The following is an 18,105-nucleotide window of genomic DNA, read 5'->3' on the forward strand; positions in this document are numbered from 1 at the left end:
CATCTGCGAACAGGGACACTTCAGAGTCTATTCCTTCCATCATGTCGTTCACATATATAAAAAATAGCACTGGTCCTAGAACTGACCCCTGTGGGACCCCGCTCGTAACAGGCGCCCACTGTGATACCTCTTCACGTACCATGACTCGTTGCTGCCTCCCTGTCAGGTATTCCCTTATCCATTGCAGTGCCCTCCCTTTTACGTGCGCCTGATCCTCCAGCTTCTGCACTAATCTCTTGTGGGTAACTGTGTCAAAGGCCTTCCTGCAGTCTAGGAAAACGCAATCTACCCACCCCTCTCTCTCGTGTCTTACTTCTGTTACCTTGTCATAAAACTCCAGGAGGTTTGTGATACAAGATTTGCCTTCCATGAACCCATGCTGGATTTCATTTATAAACTTGTTCCTTTCCAGGTGTTCAACCACTCTCCTCCTGATAATCTTCTCCATGACTTTACACACAATACATGTCAGAGACACAGGTCTGTAGTTTAGTGCCTCGTTTCTGTTTCCTTTCTTAAATATGGGGACTACATTAGCTGTCTTCCATTTCTCAGGTAGTTGCCCAGTTTCAAGGGATGTGTTGAAGATTGTGGTTAGAGGCACGCACAGCATCTCTGCTCCTTATCTAAGGACCCATGGGGAGATGTTGTCTGGTCCCATCGCCTTTGAGGTGTCAAGGTCACTTAAGAGCTTCTTCACCTCCTCCTCAGTTGTTCGTATGTCATCCAACACTTGTTGGTATATTCCCTCTTGATGTTCCCTTCTGTGCTGTCTTCCCACAGCCCTTCCTGTCTCTACTGTAAAAACTTCCTTAAATCTCCTGTTCAGCTCCTCACATACCTCCTGATCATTTCTTGTGAGTTCTCCACCTTTTGTCCTTAATCTGATCACCTGGTCTTTGACTGTTGTCTTCCTCCTGATGTGGCTATACAACAGTTTCGGGTCAGTCTTGATTCTCGATGCTATGTCATTTTCATACTGTCGCTGGGCCTCCCTCCTTACCTGTGCGTACTCATTCCTGGCTCTGCGACTGATCTCCCTATTTTCGTGTGTTCTCTGCCTTCTGTACTTTTTCCATTCTCTATTGCACTTTGTTTTTGCCTCCTTGCACCGTCGGGTAAACCAGGGGCTCGTTCTGGTCTTCCCGTTGTTACTGTTGCCCTTGGGAATAAACCTTTCCACTGCCTCCTTGCATTTTGTTGTTACATATTCCGTCATTTCATTTACTGGCTTTCCTGCCAGTTCTCTGTCCCACTGGACCTCCCGCAGGAAGTTCTTCAACCCTATGTAGTCCCCTCTTTTATAGTCAGGCTTTTCCCATTCAACTCCTGTTATTCTCTCCACTTGCAGCTCTACTATGTATTCAAAGCACAGAACCACGTGGTCGCTAGCTCCTAGGGGACTCTCATACTTGATGTCCTCAATATCTGAGCTGCCCAGGGTGAACATAAGGTCCAATCTTGCTGGTTCATCCTCCCCTCTCACTCTGGTAGTGTCCTTAACATGTTGGTGCATGAGGTTTTCCAGCACCACCTCCAACATCCTGGCTCTCCATGTTTCGGGACCCCCATGTGGCTCCAGGTTTTCCCAGTCAATCTCCCTGTGGTTGAAATCCCCCATAACCAGCAACTTTGCTCTGCTGGAGTGAGCTCTTCTTGCCACCTCAGCAAGTGTGTCCACCATTGCTCTGTTGCTCTCTTCATATTCCTCTCTTGGCCTCCTGCAGTTCTGTGGTGGATTATACATCACTGCAATGACCACTTTGTGTTCCCCAGACTGAAGTGTACCTGCTATGTAGTCTCTTTCTCCCGTCTCATCTATTCCTTCCATTTTCTCGAATTTCCATCTGTTTTTTACGAGCAGAGGAACCCCACCTCCCCCCCTGCCCCTTCTATCTTTCCTCATGATCTGGTATCCTGGTGGGAAGATTGCATCTGTTATTGTCTCCATGAGTTTTGTTTCTGTAACTGCTATGATGTCTGGGGACTTCTCATTGATTCTTTCTTGCCATTCCTCATGTTTATTCGTTAATCCATCTGCATTTGTGTACCAAACCTTCAACTTCTGTTCTAATACTGTAACTGTGGTGCGGGGGGGTGGAAACAGAGGGATCGGTGTGTGATGGTTGGTTTGGATTGTTCAGTTGCCTTGGGGGTGTCGTGGCTGGAGTCCTTCTGCAGGTGTTTCTGGGGGGTGCGCTTGTCCTTCCATTTGATCCTGGGTTATTCTGCTCTCCTTTTTCATTTCCTCCCATTTCTCCTTTCGTTTTTGAACTCTCTCTTTCATTGTCTTCCTTTCGTCCTGTGTTCTGTCTCGATCGAGGTACACACTCTGGAACTCCTGCTTGCTTCTCAGCCATGCTTTCTCCTGCAGGATCATGGATCGGGTTGATTCTGCCTTGAAAATTACTTTGAGAGGCCGATTCCTTTTCTTTGTGAACCACCCAATTCTCCGAAAATTTGCCACCTGGGTCATGTCCCCCTCGCCTATCACCTTCATGATATCTTCAATCGCTTTTTTCTCCTCCTGCTTTCTTGTGTGTGTGTGTGTGTGCACACATGCAAGGTAGCTATTGTGTGTATGGCTTTGATTGGCTGTGTTGACCTCACAAGGGCTATTTCTGGTTAGTGTTAGGTTAGGCTAGATGTGTGTTGCTCACAAAGGTTTGTGTTATATTATTATGCAATTACATCTTACACACACACACACACACACACACACACACACACACACACACACACACACACACACACACACACACACACACACACACACACACACACACTCGCTCGTGGAGGAGTCACACGGTTTGAGCTCGTGTTTTGGTGGTAATTTCTGACTGTGCCATAAGGAATAGCGTGTGGGATATAGGCGTGTGCACGCATAAGAGTGCATATAATCACTTAAGCCCCGAAAAAAGGAAATACAGTGGACCCCCGCATAACGATTACCTCCAAATGTGACCAATTATGTAAGTGTATTTATGTAAGTGCATTTGTACGTGTATGTTTCGGGGTCTGAAATAGACTAATCTACTTCACAATATTTCTTATGGGAACAAATTCGGTCAGTACTGGCACCTGAACATACTTCTGGAGTGAAAAAATATCGTTAACCGGGGGTCCACTGTATAAGTGATCACAGAAAAGAAAACAAAGGAAATAGTGACTAAGTGTTTAGTGGGAGCCGTTGAAAGGAAGGTGAACGGTTGTGTCAGGCCTAAATAGTGTTGCCATAATAACGCAGTGGGGTATTTTGAAGAAGTGCGACTCAAGACCAGGGAGATAAGAGATATGTATAGATGTGTCAGTAAATACAGTGAGTGAGTGAAAAAATTAGATGAGCTAGAGACCACAGTGCCTACAGGAAGTTAGTGGAAAAATTACCAAGAAGCATCAAGCATTTTCATACTGGGACCCAGGAGGACGACAACATTACTCCACTGCCAGCCAGAAGTAATATTCACCTAGTTTGAGTTGCATGGGGTCAGCACCAGTCTCTAGCTGGAAATTGGGGGTCACTCTCCTCGAGCTATCAGAATTAGAATAAGCAGCATTTACTGGCATTTAATAGAATTTATTGAGGTTTAGGAGAGTTAAGCAGTTAATGATAGATAGCCTAGTATGAGAGGTAGCCTAGCGAAGCCTAGCATACAGAATTGAACGTAATTTTAGGCACGAGATAGTACAGTGGGAACCAAGAGATTGGGTACATATGCAAAACATATGTAGTACATACGAGGGAAATAAGGACTGCTTACACACACACACACACACACACACACACACACACACACACACACACACACACACACACACACACACACACACACACACACACACACACACACACACACACACACACACACACACATACACACACACATACACACACACATATATACAGGATTTCACACCTTTATGTGAATTTACGTAATTTTAGGCACACAAGACAGTACAGTGGAAACCAAGAGATAGGCTACATATGCAAAACATATGTAGTACATACGAGGGAAATAAGGACTGCTTACATAAACGCACGCATACACACACACATACACGTACACTAGGTGAGAACAGGATCTGCTGTTAGGCACTTGAATAGCTGTAGCACACACACACACACACACACACACACACACACACACACACACACACACACACACACACACACATACAGGATTTCACACCTTTATGTGAATTGACCCTCTAACCCTTCCTTCTCTCTCCATCTCTTTGTCTCTTTTCCTCTCTTTCTCTCTCTCTCTCTCTATTCTTCTCTCTCTCTCTCTCTCTCTCTCTCTCTCTCTCTCTCTTACTCTTTCTGTCTCTTCCTCTCTCTCTCTCTTAATCTTTCTCTCCCTTCCTCTCTATTCCTCTCTCTCTCTCTTCCTCTCTCTCCCTTTCTCTCTTTTTCTCTCTCTCTTCCTCTCTCTCTTCCTCTTTTTCTCTCTTTCTCTTTTTCTCTCTTCCTCTTTCTTCCTCTCTCTCTCTCTCTCTCTCTCTCTCTCTCTCTCTCTCTCTCTCTCTCTCTCTCTCTCTCTCTCTCTCTCTCTCTCTCTCTCTCTCTCTCTCTCTCTCTTTTCCCTTCTTTCTCCCCTCTCTCCTCCTATCTTTCCCTTCTCTCTTTCTCTCACTCTCTCCCCCTTTTCCTTTTCACTCTCCCCCTCTCTCTCTCCTTCTACCTTCCCCCCCTCTCTCTCTCCCTCTCTCTCTCTTTCTCTCTTTCTCTCTTTCCTTTACTAAAAAAAAAAAATGGTTGGGACTCGTAGGAATCAGGGACCAGATGACAATGGTATTGGTAGGGAGGAATGGATGGAGGAGCAGTGGAGAAGGATGGAGCAAGAATGGGAGAGAAAATTAGGAGAGCTTTCTGAAAAAATGGAGAAAGAGCTCTCTGCGAAATGGGAAAAGAGGTTGGAGAAGGAGACGAAGAAATGGGAGGCACAAGTCGAAACTGCAGTAGACAGGGTAAGGGTCCTAGAGTTTGAGGTAAACAGGCTGAAGCAAGTCTCAGGGGCAGTGACCAGAGAAGACACAGCATATGAAGCTGAGAGGATGAACAGGAAGGAAGGAGATATGAATTATGCTAAGGTCATATCAGCCTGCAAAGAAGGGTCAGGGAGTAAAAGGAAAAAGCAGCTGGATGCAGATAGAGAGGGAGATAAGTCGAATGCTGAGGCACAACCATGCTACCAAGAGCCACTGGAAAAATCAAGGGAGAAAATGACCATATACAGACAGGAATCAGAGTCACAGAGGGAGAGGCAATGGGAGGAGGAAAGGGCAAAATCAGTGTTTATCCATGGGCTTCGGGAGAGAGAGGAAAAGACACACTAAAAGACGGCAGGAAGAAAGAAAGGAGATTGGGAAAATCATCACGGAAATAGGGGGAGAAGACATGGACGAGATTGTAAATTTTCAGAGAATAGGGGGGTACATGAAGGGGAGAAACCGACCGATCAAGCTGATTCTCAGGACAGAAACAGTGAGGAACAGGATCCTCCAAGAGAAACCAAGGTTGAAAAGCTCAGAAGAGTACAAGAAGGTGTTCCTAGACAGAGACAGAACACAAACAGAGAAACAGCAGCTGAGGGAGAGGACAAAAAAGAGAAAGGAGATAGGAAAGGAAACAAGGATGGAACCAGCAGAGGTCAGTCAGAGCAGAACAGAGAAGCAAGGGCTAACACACACACAACTATCCTCAGAACCTCACAACCTATCACACCATCCCAACACAAACTACAATGCATACCCACAGCTTCCACCCAACCCCCAATCATAGAATCCCACAGTATGCTACCAGGTGTCCCACCCCCACAGGCCCCCCAAACCACAGTGTTGGAAAGGAAACTGAAGGTATGGTACACAAATGCTGATGGAATAACAAACAAGTGGAAGGAGTGGCACGAAAGAGTCAAAGAGACATCACTGGACATCATAGCGCTCACAGAAACCAAGCTTACAGGTATGATAACAGATGCCATCTTTCCAACGGGATACCAGATCCTGAGGAAAGACAGAAGGAACAGGGGGGGTGGAGGAGTGGCACTGCTGATCAAACACCGATGGAATTTTGATGAGCTGGAGAGAGGAGACAGCGGAGAAGAAAGTGATTACATAGTGGGAACGCTTCACTCTGGAGGTCCCAAGGTGGTAATTGCAGTGATGTATAACTCACCACAGAACAGCAGGAGACCAGGGCATGAGTATGATCAGAACAATAGAGCTATGGTTGACACACTGGCTGCAGTGGCCAGAAGAGCTCATGCATGCAGGGCAAAGCTCCTGATCATGGGCGACTTTAACCACAAGGAGATCGACTGGGAGAACTTGGAGCCACATGGGGGCCAAGATATGTGGAGGGCTAAGATGATGGAGGTGGTACTGGAAAACTTCATGTACCAACACGTAAGGGACACTACAAGAGAGAGAGGAGAGGATGAGCCAGCAAGACTGGACTTAGTATTCACCTTGAGCAGTGCAGATATTGAGGACATCACATATGAAAGACCCCTTGGGGCCAGCGATCATGTGGTTTTGAGCTTCGAATACACAGTAGAGCTACAAGTGGAGGGGGAAGCAGGAAGGCCAGGACAAATGAAACCAAACTACAGGAAAGGGGACTACACGGGAATGAGGAACTTCCTGAATGAGGTTCAGTGGGACAGAGAACTGGCAGGGAAGCCAGTTAATGAGATGATGGAATATGTAGCAACAATGTGCAAGGAGGCTGAAAAGAGGTTTGTACCCAAGGGAAACAGAAATAATGAAAAAGCCAGGATGAGCCCATGGTTCACCCAAAGGTGCAAGGAGGCAAAAACCAAGTGTGCTAGGGAATGGAAGAAATATAGAAGGCAAAGGACCTAGGAGAATAAGGAGAGCAGTCGTAGAGCCAGAAACGAATATGCACAGATAAGAAGGGAGGCCCAGCAACAATATGAAAACGACATAGCAGCGAAAGCCAAATCTGACCCGAAGCTGTTATACAGCCACATCAGGAGGAAAACAACAGTCAAGGACCAGGTAATCAGGCTAAGGAAGGAAGGAGGAAAGACAACAAGAAATGACCGTGAAGTATGTGAGGAACTCAACAAGAGATTCGAAGAAGTGTTCACAGAGGAGACAGAAGGGGCTCCAGAGGGACGGAGAGGTGTGGCACATCACCAGGTGCTGGACACGGTACACACAACCGAGGAAGAAGTGAAGAGGCTTCTGAGTGAGCTAGATACCTCAAAGGCAATGGGGCCAGATAACATCTCTCCATGGGTCCTGAGAGAGGGAGCAGAGATTCTATGTGTACCCCTAACAACAATATTCAATACATCTATCGAAACAGGGAGATTGCCTGAGGCATGGAAGACAGCAAATGTAGTCCCAATCTTTAAAAAAGGAGACAGACATGAAGCACTAAACTACAGACCAGTGTCACTGACATGTAGAGTATGCAAAGTCATGGAGAAGATTGTCAGGAGAAGAGTGGTGGAACACCTAGAAAGGAATGATCTCATCAACAGCACCCAACATGGTTTCAGGGACGGGAAATCCTGTGTCACAAACCTACTGGAGTTCTATGACAAGGTGACAGCAGTAAGACAAGAGAGAGAGGGGTGGGTGGATTGCATTTTCTTGGACTGCAAGAAGGCGTTTGACACAGTACCACACAAGAGATTAGTGCAAAAACTGGAGGACCAAGCAGGGATAACAGGGAAGGCACTACAATGGATCAGGGAATATTTGTCAGGAAGACAGCAGCGAGTAATGGTACGTGGCGAGGTGTCAGAGTGGGCACCTGTGACCAGCAGGGTCCCACAGGGGTCAGTCCTAGGACCAGTGCTGTTTCTGGTATTTGTGAACGACATGACAGAAGGAATAAACTCTGAGGGGTCACTGTTTGCAGATGACGTGAAGTTGATGAGAAGAATTCATTTGATCGAAGACCAGGCAGAACTACAAAGGGATCTGGACAGGCTGCAGACCTGGTCCAGCAGTTGGCTCCTGGAGTTCAATCCCACCAAGTGCAAAGTCATGAAGATTGGGGGAAGGGCAAAGAAGACCGCAGACGGAGTACAGTCTAGGGGGCCAGAGACTACAAACCTCACTCAAGGAAAAAGATCTTGGGGTGAGTATAACACCAGGCACATCTCCTGAAGCGCACATCAACCAAATAACTGCTGCAGCATATGGGCGCCTGGCAAACCTCAGAACAGCATTCCGACATCTTAATAAGGAGTCGTCCAGGACCCTGTACACCGTGTACGTTAGGCCCATATTGGAGTATGCGGCACCTAATGCAGTAGTCTGCATAACGGTAAATCTTATATTTTTTGTGAGAATAAAAATTCAAAGTGGAAAGCAAAAGAATATAAAAGGGGCCTTGAGACGTGACTAATGACCAGAGGAAATGTCATTTTAGTGCCAGGAATGTCTTTCTTGTTTATTCTGGACCCAATTCGGAAATTGGCATCTTTTGAAATTTGTATGAAATTGGCAAAATTGCTAAATTCTGACCACTGTACTGGATAGTTGAATTTCATAAATGGGTGGTTTCTTGCATCCATTCGATAGGAAAAATGGAGTTCTAGCGAAATATTCATGTTTTTTTGTCAACTAGTACAGTGGAGTTGGCCGAAAATGGGGCTCAAAGTGGGCAAAATCGCCGATGCGTAAACATCCCCGAGACCGCTAACTTCGCGAGAGCATAATTCCGTAAGTTTTCCATCAAATTTCAAATTTTTGGTGTCCTTATGATCGGGAAAAGATTCTCTATCTTTTCATAAGAGAAAATTATTTTTTTTTTTTTTTAAATTTGGCCAACCCTGAGAATGAGTTTCGGAGAGGGCCTGTCGACCCTCAAAGGGTTAAAGTCAATAAAATGGAAAAAAATAAAATCAGATGTTTTCTTCGAAACCTAAAGTATATTTTTTAGAAAACTGCTGTTTATCATTCATTTTAATTAATTTCTTATTTGTAATTCAATTTAATTTCCATGTTCAGGTCCCCCCAAACCTAAAGTGCCCCAGGCCCCCCAAGGTCTAAATCTGGCCCTGCTTTTGGTGTCATTACCTCAGAAAAAGATTCTCTTCTATTTTTTCGAAGAAAAAAAAATTCAAAGTGGACATTGAGAGCAATATTAATTTTGGGGGTCTGGAGAGTGAAAGGATTAATTCCCCATGATGGGAATCTTTGTAACGTAAACTGCACTTAGGATATAAGAATAAATTTATACCACATAAATTACTAACAGAAATGAAATGAATGAAATTGGCTTCACATAAAGCAAACCTATATAAAACATGGGATTACTGTATTTAATTTTTATAGGTACTATGGACTTTGGTTGTGGTTTCCAGAACTTTTTAATCGTCTTCAGCAGTACTACAATGAACATCCAGATGACAAGGTATGTGCAGTTATAAGTAAGATGTTGTATTTAACCTCTGAAAACTATTATTATGGAATAACTTGGAACAATAACTTAGCTGTTACATGGTGATGAAGAAAGAGAGTGATTTCATGTGTTGGTCAGGGAGGTATAACTTCCTTTAGGAGTGAGAAAGAGCCAGATGTGAGTGTGGGAAAGGCGTATGACGTATTAATACGCCAAATTTCTAGGGGCTTCAAATCAAGCAGAAGAAAGCTGGTAGGCCCACATGTGAGAGAATGGGTCTCTATGGTCAGTGTGCACAGTATAAAAAAACTGGGGAGCCAGTGGTGCATTGTGGGAATGCCATTTCAGTAGTCCTTGTTCAACATGCGTAGTGGTAAGAAATACAGTGGACCCTCAGTTAACGCCTTTAATCCATTCCAGAGAGCTAGCCTTTAACCGATTTAGTCTTTAACCAAATTAATTTTCCTCATAATAAATAATGGAAATCCAATTAATCCATTCCAGACACCTAAAAGTATTAAACAAAATAATTTTTTTACTTGAAATATACATTTCCCTACACAGAAAACAATGATACATGAAGAAAAAATAATAACATCACACTTACCTTTATTGTGGACTTGTTGATGAGTGATAAGATGGGAGGGCAGAGGATGAAGGTGTTCTGTTGTTTGGAAGAGGAATTCCCTTCCATAAAGACTTCAGGTAAAAAGTCCTTTTCTGGCTTGTGTCCTGGGAGTGCCTTTTTCTCCTGAGTAATGTAGGTCCTGTTTGGCATTTTCTTCCTAAACAGGCCTGTTTCGTCACAGTTGAACACTTGTTGGGGTTTTAATTTTTCAGCCTCTATGTACCCCTTAAAGTGCTGCACATATTTTTCAACTGCTTTTTTGTCAGAACTGGCAGCCTCACCATACCTTATCATACCATACCACCATCACAGCCACCTACCACCCTCTACCACCAGCACTACCACCCTCTACCTCCATCGCTACCACCCTCTACCACCACCCTCTTCAACCCTCTATTACCATCACTACCACCCTCTACCACCATCACAACCACTACCACCCTCTACCACCATCACAATCGCTATCACCCTCTACCACTACAACTCTTTACCACCATCACTACCACCCTCTACCACCATCACAACCACTACCACCCTCTACGACCACCACTTTCGTATTTTTCTACAAACTTTTTCTTAAATTATATGTGTTTCTCACATTCTTTACCATAGGGCTGGCACTAGAAGCTTTCTTGGTGCCTATGGTAGCTTATTTAGCAGTTACAAGCACCAAAAATAATGGAATAATACAAAATATATTGCATGTACGCATGGAATCATCCTTATTGGCTTTGTAAACAATGGCACACTGGCTGGTACACAGAGTGAGTGGCCGGGCTCGCTCAGAACGCCGTGCCGACACGTTCATGACGAAAGCTCCTAACTGAGATTTTAGGTGCTATCCGAGCCAATTTTTTCATGCCAAAGCGAGGTGTTATCCAATTTTGGCGTTAGCCGATGCTGCCGTTAACTGAGGGTCCACTGTATGTGACTCCCCAGTGAATCTGCGACTCTTCTCTTCCCAAGTGATTGCTCTAACACAGATGGAAGTGTCAGTGAAGATGAATTTCATGGTTTTAAGGAGTTTGTGACCGAAAGCAATGCCCAGGATACCAGAAGAAAGAAAGAAAGAGAAAGAAAGAAAAAGAAAGAAAGAAAGAAAGAGAAAGAAGTATAGAATATGAAAGAGAAAGAAAAAGAAAGAAAGAGAATGAAAGAGAAAGAAAAAGAGAAAAAGAAAGAATGAAAGAAAGAAGAAAGAATGAAAGAAAGAAAAAATGGTAGGTAGGTGTGAAGGAGGTGGGGAGGAAGGCATGGGACCTCATGGGTGTTGACAGCCAGTAAGGGTAGTGAGTAATGGTATAAAATGTCATTTTGACAGCTGCCGCACTCTGAGTCAGCACATTTAGGAGTTGACACACACACACAAGGCAAGCTTCCAGAAGATAATGATAGCAGTTCTATGAAAGTGTCCAGTGATTATATATGTGTATATATATTATAGAAACCAGAAGGAAGGAAGGGAGGAAAGAATGAAAAAAGAAAGAATGAAGTGGGAAAGAATGAAGAAAGAAAGAATGAAAGAAAGAAAGAATGAAGAAAAGAAGAAAGGTAGGTAGGTAGGTAAGAATGATGACACATGACCATTTACCTAGGATAACCACCTAACACAACTGCCTGCTACTACTTTGAAGAAAACTGCTCAGAAGAGGTGTTTTGTCTGTGCACATACAAAAAATACCCACAAAAGTGCAGGCACTTACTTTATGTGTGAGGACTGTAAAACACCATTGTGCATACACCTATGTTTCAAAGAATTCAACAAGCTGCAGCAGTTCTAGGAAAGTGTCCAGTGATTGTACATTTGTATATATATTATAGAACAGTAGCAATGAACAGTTTTTATATTGTTTTTGTAAACAAGTTTTGTAAACAATATAATGGTACTAATGTTTGTGCAATTTTTGTGTTACATATTACAAGTGAATATATGTACATTGCACCTTATTTTAGTCTCACAGGCCACATTAGTTATATGAAAAAATAAAATAGTGAAAAACAAGAAACCTTCAAATGCAAGTAAACCAAAGTTTACTGGGTGAGTGGCATTTGCTGCTGTTGCCATACGTTTCTCATTTTCTGCCAACTTTACTCCTCTATATCCCAGTAAGTACTGATTGCCAAATTTTTGCTGGGCTTAAAACAATCAGAAAATTAATCTGAAAATTAATCATTAATTTCATTATTATTATTATTATTATTATTATTATTATTATTATTATTATTATTATTATTATTATTATTATTATTATTATTATTTTATTGTACAGGTGCGCCATCACAAATCCGGCATCATTGGGACCTGTAGTGTGCTGGATTACTGAGTATGCCAGATTACAGAGTGATTAGGTTAGAATACACTTAATAAAATTAACAAACTTGACTTACACAAGGAAGTTCATTGAACATCAGCAAAGATCGAACATTTCTGCTACTTTGAGCTTAATTTTAAGGTACTTTTCATAATGAAACCAATCAAAATCATATCTATTTCTGTAATATATCTTCCTTTCTATCAAATGAGACCAAAAGAATGATAATACAACCATAAAAACCATATAAAAATGTACCTCTAAGGGGAGGCTAATGGCTGAGAAGTGAATTCCCTTATTTATCATCCATTCTTTTTTCATTTTTGGTGTACGTTAAGAAGCATCTTTCCATCATACATTGCCCAAGTTTCAATAAGATAGCCCAACAAACAACTGAGAGAAAAAACTAATAATAATAGTATTTCTTTTCTTATGCCAAATCCAAGTCGAGAACAACATCCAGCATTGGGCCCCCACTTAAACAAGATGGGTCCTACACACATGACAGTAAGGAAATGAGTGACCTACTCAAGTCCCAATATGACTCAGTTTTTAGCAAGCTGCTAACCAGACTGGGAGTCGAAGACCTAAATTAATTTTTTGTGAGAGTGTCACAGAATTTGGTAGACGCAAATCTAGCTGACATTCTCCTGATGCCAGATGACTTTGAAAAGGCGATAAATGACATGCCCATGCATTCTGCCCCAGGCCCTAACTCATGGAACTCCGTGTTCATCAAGAATTGCAAGAAGCCCCCATCATGTGCCCTTAACATCCTATGGAGAGGGAGCATGGACACGGGTCATCCCACAGCTGCTAAAAACGACAGACATAGCCCCACTAGGGGGCAATAAAGCAAGAGCAAAGAACTACAGACCGATAGCGCTAACATCCCATATCATAAAAATCTTTGAAAGGGTTCTAAGAAGCAAGATTGCCACCCATCTAGATACCCATCAGTTACACAACCCAGGGCAGCATCGGTTTAAAGCAAGTCGCTCCTGTCTGTCCCAGCTACTGAACCACTGTGAAAAGGTCCTGGATGCTCTAGAAGACAAACAAAATGCACATATAATATACACAGACTTGGCAAAAGCCTTTGACAAGTGTGACCACGGTGTAATAGCACACGAAATACGTGATAAAGGAATAACAGGAAAAGTTGGTAGATGGATCTATAATTTCCTAACAAATAGAACACAAAGAGTAGCAGTAAACAGAGTAAAATCTGAGGCAGCTATGGTGAAAAGCTCTGTTCCACAAGGCACAGTACTCATTTCCATCTTGTTCCTCATCCTCATATCTGACATAGACAGGGATATTAGCCACAGCGCCGTGTCTTCTTTTGCAGATGACACCCGAATTTACATGACTGTATCCTCCATTGAAGACACCGCGAGACTCCAAGCGGACATCAACCAAATCTTTAAATGGACCACAGAAAACAATACAAAATTCAATGATGAGAAATTTCAATTACTCCGATATGGAAAACATGAGGAAATTAAAACTACATCAGAGTATAAAACAAATTCCAACCACCTTCAAAACTAGGGACGCCAAGCCCATGATGACTTTCTTCAGGTCGCTTGTTCACTCTAGGTTGGAATATTACTGCACACTAATTGAACCTTTTAAGGCAGGTGAAATTGCTGACCTAGAAAATGTACAGAGAACCTTCACGGCACACATACCTGCGATAAAACACCTCTGCTACTGGGAATGCTTGAAGTTCCTAAACCTGTACTCCCTAGAATGCAGGTGGGAGAGATACATGATCATATACACTTGGAAAATCCTAGAGAAATTAATACCAAACTTGCACATGAAAATCACTCCCTATGAAAGCAATAGACTCAGTAGATGATGTAACATCCCCCAGTGAAAAGCAAGGGTGCCACTAGCACAATAAGAGACAACACAATTAGTGTCAGGGGCCCAAGACTGTTCAACTGCCTCCCAGCATACATAAGGGGGATTATCAACAGACCCTTGGCTGTCATCAAGCAGGCATTGGAGAAGCACCTAAAGTCAGTACCCGACTAGCCAGGTTGTAGTTCGTACATTGGTTTGCATGTGTCTGACAGTAACAGCCTGGTTGATCAGGCCCTGATTGACCATGAGGCCTGGTCACAGACCAGGCCGTGGGGACGTTGACCCCCGGAACCCTCTCCAGGTATGCTCCAGGTATATTTGCACACTGTGCTGGCGTGCAGGTACACATAAAATCACTAAGAGTCTCTCTACTCTTGATGCCATATAATTTCTTGGCCACATTAAATGTTATATATTATGTTAATATAAACATTTCCATTAACCTGTAAACGGTCCAAACATGTATATACTTTTTTACCGCTAGTGCCCCAAACGTATATATACGTTTTATGTGTCCTACATTTAACATTGCCACGATAAGCCTGAGTCACCTAGACATGTGAGAATGGGTGTGAGCACTCACTGTGCACCATATTAAAATAATTGGGGATGCCTGGGTACCATATGCTCTTTTTTCCTATTAAAAAAAACAATGTTTTTTTTCTCAAAAAAGTTGGGGCAGTATGGTAGTGAACGTATATATACGTTTGGACCATTTACGGTTTAATCTGTCTATGATATTTTTTTATTTTTTATCATATAATAAACACGCTACGTAACATATAAATATGATACATACACCCACAGTATAAAAATTTACATAAATATGAGATTTGTTTACCAAGCATTTTGTATGAGTGTCGGAAGAATTTTGTTTTCTCTAGTCAAATGCCAGTTACTTAACTGTAGAAATTTATTCCTTTCGTATGCCTTCACTCTATCTATAGCTATTCATGACCCTTGTGGTTTTAGCGCTTCTTTTTTATTATGATTATAATAATAATAATAACTAGTAATAATAATAAATTGTAATAATAATTTGCAATAATAATAATAATATTTTGTCAGAGCATCATTCCTTCTAAAAATTACATGAGAATGGAAGTGTTGGTCTTTATTATTCTACTGTACTACTGTGAAGACAACTTGTACACAATGTAAGGTGTTTGTATGAACGTGTATCAACCATAACCAGATGGTTTGTTTACATAAGTACTCTGTGGCTCTGTCATCTTACTCATTCTCTCTCTCATTTATTTGTTTTTATCTTGCTTATTCATCTCTCACCCTACATTCAAACTACAAATATTTTAAGGTAGGTAATGAGTGTACTGTATCTGCATTTTATCGCTCTAGGGAACTTTTAACATCGTAGTAGGTGGGGTGGCCAGACAGGATGCCATACCTCCCACACAACTTTCTACAAATAAATGCTTTTCATCTCTCTCCCTAGGGCACTTTAAGCTTTGTAGTATATTATGTGTGGGTGGGGTGGTGAGGAGGGCTACCATGCCCACCACACCTGACTTCTTACAGTGAATACTACTCACCTTTTGCCCTACATAAAGACTACAAATATTTTGAGGTAAATAATGAGTGTACTGTGTGTATTTTACTCTTTATTGTTTTTTAATGCCTAGTTCTATTACTAATTTAATATATGTTAGTGTAAACTTGTTATCTGGCATTTATATGCATTTATAAGTGGAAAAAATGGCGTTTTGCTTTCCGGCGATGTCTGCTTTCCAGTAGTAGCCTGGAACCTAACCTGCCGTATAAGGCGTATGACAGGGTGGATAGGGGGGCAATGTGGCAGATGTTGCAAGTGTATGGTGTAGGAGGTAGGTTACTGAAAGCAGTGAAGAGTTTTTACGAGGATAGTGAGGCCCAAGTTAGAGTATGTAGGAAAGAGGGAAATTATTTCCCAGTAAAAGTAGGCCTTAGACAAGGATGTGTGATGTCACCGTGGTTGTTTAATATATTTATAGATGGGGTTGTAAGAGAAGTAAATGCGAGGGTCTTGACAAGAGGCATGGAGTTAAAAGATAAAGAATCACACACAAAGTGGGAGTTGTCACAGCTGCTCTTTGCTGATGACACTGTGCTCTTGGGAGATTCTGAAGAGAAGTTGCAGAGATTGGTGGATGAATTTGGTAGGGTGTGCAAAAGAAGAAAATTAAAGGTGAATACAGGAAAGAGTAAGGTTATGAGGATAACAAAAAGATTAGGTGATGAAAGATTGAATATCAGATTGGAGGGAGAGAGTATGGAGGAGGTGAATGTATTCAGATATTTGGGAGTGGACGTGTCAGCGGATGGGTCTATGAAAGATGAGGTGAATCATAGAATTGATGAGGGAAAAAGAGTGAGTGGTGCACTTAGGAGTCTGTGGAGACAAAGAACTTTGTCTTTGGAGGCAAAGAGGGGAATGTATGAGAGTATAGTTTTACCAACGCTCTTATATGGGTGTGAAGCATGGGTGATGAATGTTGCAGTGAGGAGAAGGCTGGAGGCAGTGGAGATGTCATGTCTGAGGGCAATGTGTGGTGTGAATATAATGCAGAGAATTCGTAGTTTGGAAGTTAGGAGGAGGTGCGGGATTACCAAAACTGTTGTCCAGAGAGCTGAGGAAGGGTTGTTGAGGTGGTTCGGACATGTAGAGAGAATGGAGCGAAACAGAATGACTTCAAGAGTGTATCAGTCTGTAGTGGAAGGAAGGCGGGGTAGGGGTCGGCCTAGGAAAGGTTGGAGAGAGGGGGTAAAGGAGGTTTTGTGTGCGAGGGGCTTGGACTTCCAGCAGGTATGCATGAGCGTGTTTGATAGGAGTGAATGGAGACAAATGGTTTTTAATACTTGACGTGCTGTTGGAGTGTGAGCAAAGTAACATTTATGAAGGGGTTCAGGGAAACCGGCAGGCCGGACTTGAGTCCTGGAGATGGGAAGTACAGTGCCTGCACTCTGAAGGAGGGGTGTTAATGTTGCAGTTTAAAAACTGTAGTGTAAAGCACCCTTCTGGCAAGACAGTGATGGAGTGAATGATGGTGAAAGTTTTTCTTTTTCGGGCCACCCTGCCTTGGTGGGAATCGGCCAGTGTGATAATAAAATAAAAATAAAACATATATATACATATATATACATATATATATATATATATATATATATATATATATACATATATATATATATATATATATATAAATAAATATATATATATATATATATATATACAGTGGACCCCCGCATAGCGAACTTAATCCGTGCAAGAGGGCTGGCCGTTATGCGAAATGTTCGCTATGCGAATTAATTTTCCCCATAAGAAATAATGGAAATAAAATTAATCCGTGCAAGACACCCAAAAGTATGAAAAAAAAAATTTTACCACATGAAATAGACATTTTCCTACACACAAAGAGAAGGATACATGCACAAAAGTAGAGTAGTACATGCACAATATATATTGGGCATGTACTACTCTACTAAATGAAGAATAAATGACACTTACCTTTATTGAAGATGCAGCAATGACTGATGAGACACTGTGTCCTGGGAGTGCCTTTTTCTCCTGAGTACTGTAGGTCCTGTTTGGTATTTTCTTCCAGAACAGGCCTTATCACACTGTGTATGTCACTACGATTCTTAAATCTCTCAAACCAACCTTTGCTGGCTCTAAATTCACCAATATGAGCACTAGTTCCAGGCATTTTCCCTGTTCACCTGGGTGTTAGTCGACTGATGTGGGTTGCATCCTGGGAGACAAGATTAAGGACCCCAATGGAAATAAGTTAGACAGTCTTCGATGACACTGACTTTTTTGGGTTATCCTGGGTGGCAAATCCTCTGGGGTTAATTGTTTCTTGGTATTCTCAATAAGCCACACCAACAACGGTGGTACAGCAGCA

The 18,105-nt window shown here is 42.3% G+C and overlaps 2 protein-coding genes across 5 annotated transcripts in view; both read left to right on the plus strand.

Annotated features, from left to right (window-relative positions):
• Positions 1 to 18,105, plus strand: part of LOC128696308 (synaptic vesicle glycoprotein 2C-like) — a 494,702-nt gene that overhangs the window by 368,981 nt on the left and 107,616 nt on the right. For all 4 annotated transcript variants that reach the window (XR_011392006.1, XM_070084944.1, XM_070084946.1 and 1 more), the window contains one exon: positions 9,325 to 9,403. Coding sequence is in view for 3 of the 4 variants with exons in the window: in XM_070084944.1 (XP_069941045.1) it covers positions 9,325 to 9,403 (79 nt within the window). In the remaining variant the exon portion in view is untranslated. The remainder of the gene's footprint in view (positions 1 to 9,324; positions 9,404 to 18,105) is intronic.
• The window catches only part of LOC138852687 (uncharacterized), a 335,885-nt gene that overhangs the window by 210,164 nt on the left and 107,616 nt on the right, over positions 1 to 18,105 (plus strand). The gene's annotated exons all lie outside the window — the stretch shown is intronic.

The sequence above is a fragment of the Cherax quadricarinatus genome, chromosome 14, assembly GCF_038502225.1.
Source record: "Cherax quadricarinatus isolate ZL_2023a chromosome 14, ASM3850222v1, whole genome shotgun sequence".
In the NCBI taxonomy this organism is placed as follows: domain Eukaryota; kingdom Metazoa; phylum Arthropoda; class Malacostraca; order Decapoda; family Parastacidae; genus Cherax; species Cherax quadricarinatus.